Genomic DNA, 10,363 nt, shown 5'->3' on the forward strand with positions numbered 1-10,363 from the left:
ATATTGCTTCACGTCCGATTCTGACATCTTTCAAATGCTGTGACAATCTGTGTTCTCACTTGGCGCCTGGTATTGTCCTGTGCACAAGGAGCGCATGGTAACCTTGAGCTATCTGAAGGTACTAGCTGGTGAATGGTGGAGCTTGTCACATTCCGTTCTATGTGAACGGAGGATAGCACAGGAGCAACGTGTGAACGGAGGATAGCACAAGGGCAACCTGCTGGTCTTGGAATTAAATGGCACAGACCAGCAGAGATTCGAATCCCGTATCAGTGCTTAGAAGCCAAGCTCCGGTATTAAGTGTGTTATAAAACAGCAATTAAAATTAAAATAAATTCTTATGCGATGCCTATGCTATGCTTATTTAGGGAATGGGGGTCAAGGGGTAGGCAGTAGTGAAATAAAATAAAAACTGGATGAACGATGGTGCATGAGAAGACAAGAGGTTCAACTTGTAAGAATTGAAATGTTGAATGTGCCACGCTTTTTCTTTAATAGGCTGATGGAGGTCAGTATGGAACTATTTCCATCAATCGGAATGGCCAGAATGTGATCCCAAACTTGCGATATAGGATGCACCGTGTGCAATCTAAATGCATAACACATTATGGCAGGTGGAAACTGTCATCACACGGCCCCAAACTAGAGCAGCGCGGCAGCAGCAGGGAAGATGCTAAGCACCCACGACCCTGGAGGTGGCAGGGTGACAGGATAGGGACGAGGAGGGTGCAAATCCCTGGGCATATTTGTGGACAGTGTGTATGTATAGTTTTTAGTGCCAAGGCTGCCAAGCATGGGAAATGCTGGGGGTCCACGACAGCCTCCCTGATTCTCGGAGGACAGGACGAGAAGGGGGACATACCCATGATGCCCTCCCCAGCCCAGGGTCTACCGGGAGGAGACCACTGCTTCCCATCCCTCTTTTCCTTGGGCAGGGCAAAGAGAGCACTTCAAAGATGCATGTCAGCATTATGGGCAAGCATTGACACATTATTTTAGGGTGCCACCACACACTAACAATCTTCCTACCCCATGGTGGGTTCATTATCACTCTGGAAAATGCTCTTCTCCAATGTATAGCTTATCCCTGGGTAACACTGTGAGGGCTGGTATTATTTGCCGTAATGGCCCCCTCCCTCAATCAATGAGGCTTGAATATATGTTTGAGGGCTCCATGCTGGCAAGCCAAGTCATTCTGATTCTATCTATGCCCCTTGGCTATCCAGTACAAAACGCTGCAGAAAGAAGGAATTGGGGCACGGAATGTACCTACCACACATCGTTCACCACGAGCTTCCTTCTCTCTTCTCAGAGAAAAAGATCCCTGTGACGATCACTTATTCACAGTACGGCAACTCATTGACCGAGGACAATATGATCGAGGTGTCCGCTCTATGCGAAGATGATCGGGGTCAGAAGCTACTGTTGGAGCGGTGCATCATTGTCAAGGCGCCAAAGATTTCTTTTAAGGTAATGAACTTCGCCATTCTAAGTGAAACAGGAGGGGCACAGCCAGTCTGTTTTTTTTTTTTATTATGGAAAGAAAGGTCTCAATTGCATCATAATAAGGAGGGTCTGTACCTGGTACTTTGATCAGGGCGGGGTTTCGCCCAGTCACTGTCCATAAGGGGCCCAGACAACACTGTAATAAGATAGTTCAATGAAAGCCATCTGTGGACTACGACAGAGAAGCACGACCTATATTTGGCAATGCAATGGATCAGGCCCTGGCGGGGCACTCATTATTTTGACTTAAATGAATAACCATGTACAGCACCAGAATATTTCAGGATGGAATGACAACAATGTTTATTTGCCTCCATATTCTTAGTGATGCTTTCAAAGATATATAGGGCCTCATTACGGCTTTGGCGGAATAGGTTAACTGGGTACCGCTAATGGATGCGGACCCGTTAAACCCATTCCGCCTCATTACGAGGTCCCCTTGCGGGACCCGTTGTGGATGTCTGGTTTTACCAGACGTCCTTACCGGGTCCCGCAAGGGGACCAGGGAGCTAACAACGGGCCGGTCGTAATCGGACCGTTGTTAGCTCTCTGCACCCATTCCCATTGAGCCCTATGGGGGCTCAAATGGGAATGGGGAAGGTCTGGGCCTGGGTTCCCTGTAGGGGGAATTACCGGGCCCTCCAGACTCGGAATGGCCCGCTAATTCCCCATTCGGGTAACCCGGACCCGGTTTTGGTGGCAACCATGCCCTTATTAGGGGCATGGATACCGCCAAAGCCGTAATGAGGCCCATAGTGTGTTTCTGGAATGTGTGAAAACTGTCATCAAACTTTTTTCTGAACATATTACATACTATTTTAAACATCAAAGGAAATCTCAGCCTCAGGGTTTTCCCAGGTGTTTTTTAGCAGGAATACTTTTCTGGTTGAATGAACAGCACAAAAATCAGGGATATTTTTAATTGCTAGTTCTTTAGGACCCTAGTCTCAAGCCATGTGCATACTACTTGCTTAATATGGCAGAAATGGTGGAAGGTGCCATTGAGAGAACAGAGGGTTGTACTCTGAAATTCAAACCATCACCAACATCCATGCATTTAGATTGGCCGTCGAGGCTCTGTCGCCTCTATACTGAAAGGGTCCCTACACTATTGCAGCACGTGTTGCCTTAAATCCCTCTTACATGGTTTATTTGTAATTAAGGTGGCATCCCTTTGTATCAATCAAACAAAATGTCTTTTTTTCGGGATACATTCTTATAAAAGCAGATAAATGCAAAACAACCAACATGTTAATAAGTTGATAAATACATAGGGGCAGATTCTCCAAAATAAGCGCAAAGGAAAAAACACAGCAGATGTGATTTTATCACTGCTGAAATGCACAGAACAGCTTATTCTCAAAGGCAACCTGTACATTTTAGGAGGGGCTGGTCAGTAGCACCTTGAAACACCTTTTGCTGCATATGTGGATTATAAATTCCCAATAAATAAATAAATAAATAAAGATGCACTGTCCAGCAATCCTGCATACATTTGTGTTGGGAGCAGAGCCACAGGATAATGTGAACTAGGTTTCCACATTTAAAAGCACATCTCATTTGTTAATTCGCAATATGCTTTTAAATGCTCAGAAATGTCCCCTATCTTGCCCAAGGGGTAAAAAGGGGCATCGGCATGAGGGCATCTGAGATGTGCTTATTCAGATGCCCTTTGTGGATTGGGGAGTGCCTTTTTGTGATGAAAGTGTGGAGATGGAGATGCACTGGCGCATCTCCTCACTTGTACCCAAACATCTTTTAGGGGAGAATTTGCCCAATAGTGTATAGAACGTTTAACAAGCTTAAACGAAATTAAGAGATATTTAGAGAACACCTAAATTCAGTGCACAATGCCAATCAAAGCTAATTCCTGCTCATCTTGAGAACAAAAGCAACTTTCAAATATGTTTAAAAAATCCATGTCGAGCTAGAACAGCTCACTTGCTATAAATATGCAATAGCACGGCAACATATAACTTAGTGTAGGTAAATTTGTTCTCCTTCTAAGAACACCACCATAGGGACAGAATAGAAAAAGTGTATTAGAATCTAAATTTGGTCAGGAATGAATGGAAATAGTTTGCATATATATTAAATACAATAAATCATTTTAACATGTGCAATTAAAAGTGCAAATTGTAGAAACAGATCCATGCCCAAACATATCACATACCCATAATGACAAACACTAAACCACATACTCAGAACCCCTACACCTAAACACTAAAAACCTCACAACACATATATTTGATCTAAGGGAAGGGTTGAGTCCAGCCCCAAGTCAATAGGGCAGATTCAATCCTATTGGATAGGTTGTAAAACGTGTGGCATGGCGATTTCACCCATTTAAAATGTTTAAAAAAAACATTTTGAAACAACATATGTAATCTCCAATGGAAACTTAGGTTTCGGCCACCAGAACCTTGATGTATGTGGCCAAGCCTTATTCAGGGCAGTTGCTGAGACTTAGTGATATGTTCACATTGCCATGTGTGCATACAGATTGGCTTATTATTGAACTAGAGGCCGTAGCACGTTCTACTCTTTCTATTGGAATACACAGACACACCTGTGCGTATGTTCTCATAACTATTTTTGGGATCCAATGACGTTCTTTGCGATTAAGCCCTTTCACAACAAGTGTTCAATGTCTCTCCTTCTCATCTATGCAACACAAAAACACAAAGTGATGTTTTGTAATCTCACCCTCACTGGACCCTAGTTAATCCACGTAGTGTCAACATCGTTTATGATGTTTCGGTAAATATATCACACGTACTGCATTTCGACGGATTGCTGCAGTTGCCATGTCTCTGCTTCTCCACACTTTACACAATAGCCTACTAACAAAACGGACATAGCATGTTCACTATAACACAAGGTAACACACGCTGCAACACTGGCATTTTAAGGTCGTACAAAAGTAGATTACTAGTTATTTCCCAAATTAACTTCTCACAAACTATTACAACTGCACCCGTTCCTTCCATCACCGTTTACCAGGTGCTGTTTTAGCTGTAATTTCAAGCAGCGCTACAGGTGCCTAATCCATATGCAGTAATTCCTTAATATTGTGCAGACTGTGCTTATTTCATGGGCAGTAATAATAACTTCATTTAGCAACAAGGGGTGTAAAGTTCCCAAACCTCACATATCTATGAAATTCTATATGTGGCAGAGCTGACTGCATTCAAGCTTTCCCTTTAAGCAAAACGAGGGAGTTGTAACTTCTTAACATGATGTGATCAAGCTTTACTGTTATGAATATTCTTGTGTAAGATCTGATCATGTTTGCATGAGGTGCTGTCATAAAAACCACAATGCACAGTAAGCGTTCCAGGCCTGTGTACTGCTAATCAGAGTGAGGCCTTTCAGAAATGTTGGCCTTCCTCAATACCCCAAAGACCTCCATGGGGTCTTTCCTGAGTGCAGAAGTATGCATCTGTGAGTGCAGTAAGTTACATAGTGCATGCCTGGGACATGATCAGTACACTTGGACTTGCCTGTCAACAATTGACACACAGAACAGAGCAGCAGGGCATTAGGAAAGCAGTTTAAACTACAGCAACACTTTCAAAGCTAGAGATGCCATGCAATAAAGTTTTCTGATAATTCAAATTAGTACCCGGCGAGAGTCAAGCAGAATGCAACATTCCATCCACCTAGTCCCTCGCGGGGGGCGTGGTAGCCCCTCAGCCAATGAAGAGGCTCGAAGCGGGGCCATCCCCGATCCAAGCTTCCCCACGGCTGAGAAGCTGCCTTCGTCCCCCACCGGGGACTCAGGTACGTTTTTTTTTATTCCTTCCCCTTTCCTCCCACCTCCCTGCCCTCCCCACCCCACTTACCTTCTGCCTCCTAGGTACACGGCGGGCGGCGTGGCAGCCTCCAGCCGCTTGGAGGCTCGAAGCGGGGCCATCCCTGCTCCACGCCTACACACGACTGGAGGCCACCATCGTCCCCCGCCAGGGATTCTGGTGCTTTTTTTCTTTTCCCTTCCCTCCCCTCCCCCAGCCCCACATCCACCTCCCCCTCCCAACCCCACTTACCTTCTTTTCTGTCGTCTTTCCGGAGCAGACGCGCTGGGAACACTTCTGGCCATTTTCTTTTGTTTCTAAAAAATGCTTTTAGTCCCCCAGACAAGGGTGGAGGCTGCCTTCGTCGCCTGCCCGGGATTCAGGTACGTCTATTTGTTTTTTTCTCCCTCTCCGCCACCTCCTCACCCTCCCAACCCCACTACCGTCTTCTCTGTCGTCTTTCGGGAGCGATTGCGCTCGCAACAAACACTTCTGTTCCCAGTGTGTCCGCTCCCTATGGCCACCATGGAAAGGGAAAACATACTCTGTTTTCCCTATCCCGGCGGCCATTTTCTTGGTCTTATTATTTATTTATTTTTTCTTTTCAGTACAAAAAGAACTGCTTTTAGTACCCGGTCACGCAGATCTTGCGGGCGGGGGTACTAATAGCAATATGCACTTCCCGGCGGGGGCATTCCCAAGTCAGGTAAAATGGCCCCCAGGGCATTACCTGACTCGGTAATGCCCCCACTGCTCAGGGCATATTGTTTAAATAGCTATGACCCCACATTCATAGTATGCTCCATGAAATGAAGCATCTTAAACTACTGATAAAAGGTGCTATTACAACCCTCTAGTTACACCCAAGAATGTGCATTAGACGCATTAGGCCACTGAGCTACCTTTCCACGCTATACTATATACCAATATGCATACAGCAGTGAGTATCTTCATGTTTAAATCAAATAAGATGTGGATCTATATGCTCGCACACAGTTTATTTGTTTTCTGTTCATTGAAAATGAAAAGTGCTTCTCCAAATAGAACTGGGCAAAGGACATACTGATGGCTGGAAGAGTCAATTTCTAGGCACTTTACAAACCTTTACATTGCAGTTAATGCATGACACTGGCTGGCGGTGGGTAAGGAGCTGGAAAAAACAACAGGGAAGGCACAAGTCAATACACCTCCAGTAATCCCAGCATTTACTGTTGTATGCTCATGTTCAATTCAGGGATGGCGGTGGTTGGACATCACTGTGCTCAGGGGGGGTGATAACGCTCCAAGGTTCTGGAGCACAGTTCTGAGAGAGGAGGTAGATCTTAAGAGTGATTGTTAAGCCCTGAATTTGAGAGTATAGTGAGTTCTTCCAGTGATAGGGTGCCATAAGAAGGGAAAGTCCTGAGAGGTAGATGAAGCCAGTTTGGAGGTGGTGATAGCCGAGGAATGCTTTAAGCACAGAAGAAGATGTTTGAATTGGGAGCAGTTGTCTCTGGATAACCACTCCACCTAAAGGCAGTTTACTGGGCTGTGCAAGTGCTGTGAGAGGATGTGGAGACGCTGGCGAGCAAAGTTCTGCTGAGTAGTTGTGGTGTAGTGTAACATAAGGAACCTGTCATGCCGAAAGGGGTAGTCTTCCAGGACTTGTAGCAAGCGAGATGGAATACATTCTGGAGAGTCACAATAATCCTTCTGTTCACCATTTCATCTGTGTTTTCCATGGTTGTGTGCCATTGTGTCATGTTGCTCTCACTGTCTCCTGCCAGGTTCCTGAGAAGGTTGTGATGAAGCAAACCTTCAAGGCGGAGGTCCTCATTCACAACCCGCTCTCAGAGGTGGTGAGGAACTGTACGCTGCTGCTGGAAGGCAGCGGCCTCTTGAAACAGCAGCTTAAAATCAGGTAAGAAGGAATAGCCGCCAGCTGTGTTCTCTTGAGCACAAGAAGTTATCAAAGGTGATCAAAGCTTGTCATTCCCAAGTTGTCTACAGCTCGCCATTCTGTATGCATACTGAGTAAAGCTGAGTAAACCATCAGGTCATATGATTCTGGTGAATTAAGAGATAATATTTATTTTTTGGCACGCCAGTTTATCATTCATTCTTGCTTTAAAGTCTTTACTTCAAAATAAAATCCCATTAACGTGTATAACAATTAAAATAATATGTATGCAGCAAACACATCATCAGTTAACACAATAACAAGAACAGCACAGGGGCTAAATGATAAAAGCCCACTTCCTCCAATTACATTTCCTACAATACAAGCTACATGTACACATGACATTGTTGCACATATTGCTGAGACAGAACCGGACAAACTTTCAAAAAAATTGAGCAAGTTGGCAAAGCCCTTGATGCTTGAGGATGGGCAAAATGAGGGCCTTATAAGTGTCTTTATGCATAGAAAATAGCTGTAGGGGTTCCCACTTGGGCAAGCTGTAAAGAATGAATTGAGGTGGACTTGCTAAGGATTACAAAGATAAGTGGCCTATCCGTCTAAATAGTCGATTGTACACCAAACACATGCATATAGGTCCTTTCAGACGCTTAAACCAAATTATGGGGTACAGAATCAGAAATGAGGAGTAAAGGATATGATGGTGAAGCCTTTCTAAGGAGTGTAAAACCCACACACCTATCTGATCCCAAGACAAAGCCTTCTCATTCTCATAGAAGTGCATTTTCACACCTGCTCTCAGTGATTTAATGAACTAGAAGTTCAGTGTACAATTCCATCTCCAGCGTGGGAGTCTATAACATTGGAGAAATGTTCTGTGTCTGTCTCGTCTACGTCAATGTACAATTCTCCCAGGCAGCACAACTACAGACATTCACCTTGGGGCGAATCGTTGTGCAAGCCTCTTACAACGAAACGTGCTGGATGGAAGGTCTGAGTTAATCACAACAACCAGCATCTCTCTGAACATCTTTGAAAACATTGATTTGTATCCCATTTACAGAAGTTGCCATCTGCAAATTAGCCTTGGACCTGCTACCAATGGGAATAGTCCAGCTCAAACTACTAGGCAATGCCCCATCTTCAATGGAACACGAGCAACCATGTAATGGCTGTTTTGCCCACATCGGTGAGGTACAGTTTCTACCCCTCAGGTAGTCGAGCAGTCTACTATCTCACTTATAGAGGCATATTGAAACCAAAAACACAATGAATGGAAGGTTTCAATTAATCATATTCAGAAGCCTCCCCATGGGCAACGTTCGATTCCATCATTTTATAATCCTTCTGTGCCATTGCAAAGCAGGCAATCCATATGCAAATTAATCTTAGATCAACCACTAATGGAATCAGTCAATATAGAACGTCTAGCCCATACCCCCTTCACGGGAACCAGGGGTGTTGCTAGGTATGGAAATGATCTGGAGCTATGCTAATGTCAGGACTTCCGGGACTCAGGGGTAGCTAGCCTTTTGGTTGTAGCCCCTGAGCTTCTATCTGGGGCTACAACCAAAAGAACAGGGGCTAGTGTCCCTCTGCCCCCCCCAGCAACGCCTCTGATGGGAACTGAAGCAACCCCAAACACATTTCGATTTGCCAGTGTTAAACGGCAGCCACAGGATACCTCCGAAGATGGCTGCTGAGTTATATTGGGCCCGATTCCTCTCCCTTCAGAGCAGACTGTCTACACCACACAGCATTTGAAGTGAGCCTGTATCTTTTGGAGGTCACTGTACGTTTACATTGAAAATACACACACAGAAAATTAAAAAGGTTGGTGTTTATTGTCTTCAAACCCTAGACAATGGCCTTTGCATCCAGATGTGGTGCCATCTATCCGTATGCCTTGTTCTTTTTGTAATGGACAGACTGCACACAGAGGGAGTGTGGGACATGTTTCTTACGGCTATACACATTGCCAGGCAGACTGCATCAAGCTGGATAACTTGGGATTCCTGAAAGGGAGAAGGGAGTGGTCAGGGTACAGAAAGCTGCATTTTACCTTGACTGTGGGTAACTTGGTTAGAGAGTTTTTCTGGACGGACGTGATGAGGTTGTGAATGCTACACTAATGGTATAGTCGCCTTTCCACTTGCGGCATTGACATCCCAACATGGAACCAATCCAATACTTAACTTATGGCATGTTTCTTCATTTCAGTGTGGAAGACCTGAAGCCCCAGGAGAAGAGGAAGATTGAGGTAGACATCACCCCGTACACATTGGGTGCGCGGGAGCTGTTGGCCAACCTGGTGTGCGACCGCTTTACCAACATGAAGGGCTTCCAGGATGTTGTTGTAGCACAGGCTTAGTCGCATCTGCCTGAGCTGGTTAAACGCTGCATCTGCTTGCTATCATTTGCTTTTTGCAAAGGCAATCCAGTAATATCAATGTGTAAATGAAAAAAGCTGCGGGCTTCTGCTTAGAAGTTGCTGCATATTTTCTATTCCTGTATCTGCAAAACCTACGTATAACCATGATGTTATTGATCAAAATCATAGACAATAACCAACTCATAGCTGCTAATTTACCAATCAAATGAGAAGAAATGCATTGATTAGTGACCAAAAGCTTACAAATGCAATAAGCAAATTGTAAAACCTAAATGCTTGCTAATATTCTCAAAACCTAAAGTTTCTGTAAAGCCAATGTATATCAACGTATGTAACCATCTATTGTGCAAATGCTATAATCAATATCCCTACTGTCAGTATTTTCTCCGAATTTCTATTCCTAAACTTGCAAATTCTTAGTAGAGAAGCCGACTTACTCCAGCAATAAATGCATTTGCAATGATTTCACGTTTAATTATTTCTATCAAATAGTTTACAATCTAATTGCACTTCAGGAAAACAATAACGATTATGGTCCGCTTCTGTAAAACAAGAAAAGACATATAGAACTATATTCAAATTAGGGATTGGCAAACTGATCAAACAAGATACAAGCCTATCGACACACAGGGGGTTCGACTCTGCTAAAAAGATTCAAGAAATTTGGAGCTGCTGGGCATCAAAATTGTCTGAAACCTTCACACTGGAGTTCAACCAGCTGGTAGAGATACTTAGGGCCCGATTCATAACTTGGCACAGTGAAAGTGCTAAAGA

The 10,363-nt window shown here is 44.2% G+C and overlaps 1 protein-coding gene across 1 annotated transcript in view; it reads left to right on the plus strand.

Annotated features, from left to right (window-relative positions):
• Window positions 1-10,052, plus strand: part of LOC138580593 (protein-glutamine gamma-glutamyltransferase E-like) — a 231,608-nt gene extending 221,556 nt beyond the window's left edge. The window contains exons 11-13 of the mRNA XM_069651256.1: window positions 1,313-1,470; window positions 7,067-7,200; window positions 9,418-10,052. Coding sequence (XP_069507357.1) covers window positions 1,313-1,470; window positions 7,067-7,200; window positions 9,418-9,568 — 443 coding nt within the window. The 3' untranslated portion in view covers window positions 9,569-10,052. The remainder of the gene's footprint in view (window positions 1-1,312; window positions 1,471-7,066; window positions 7,201-9,417) is intronic.
• Window positions 10,053-10,363: the final 311 nt, after the last annotated feature.

Source organism: Ambystoma mexicanum, chromosome 3p, assembly GCF_040938575.1.
Source record: "Ambystoma mexicanum isolate Mex_15411 chromosome 3p, UKY_AmexF1_1, whole genome shotgun sequence".
In the NCBI taxonomy this organism is placed as follows: Eukaryota; Metazoa; Chordata; class Amphibia; order Caudata; family Ambystomatidae; genus Ambystoma; species Ambystoma mexicanum.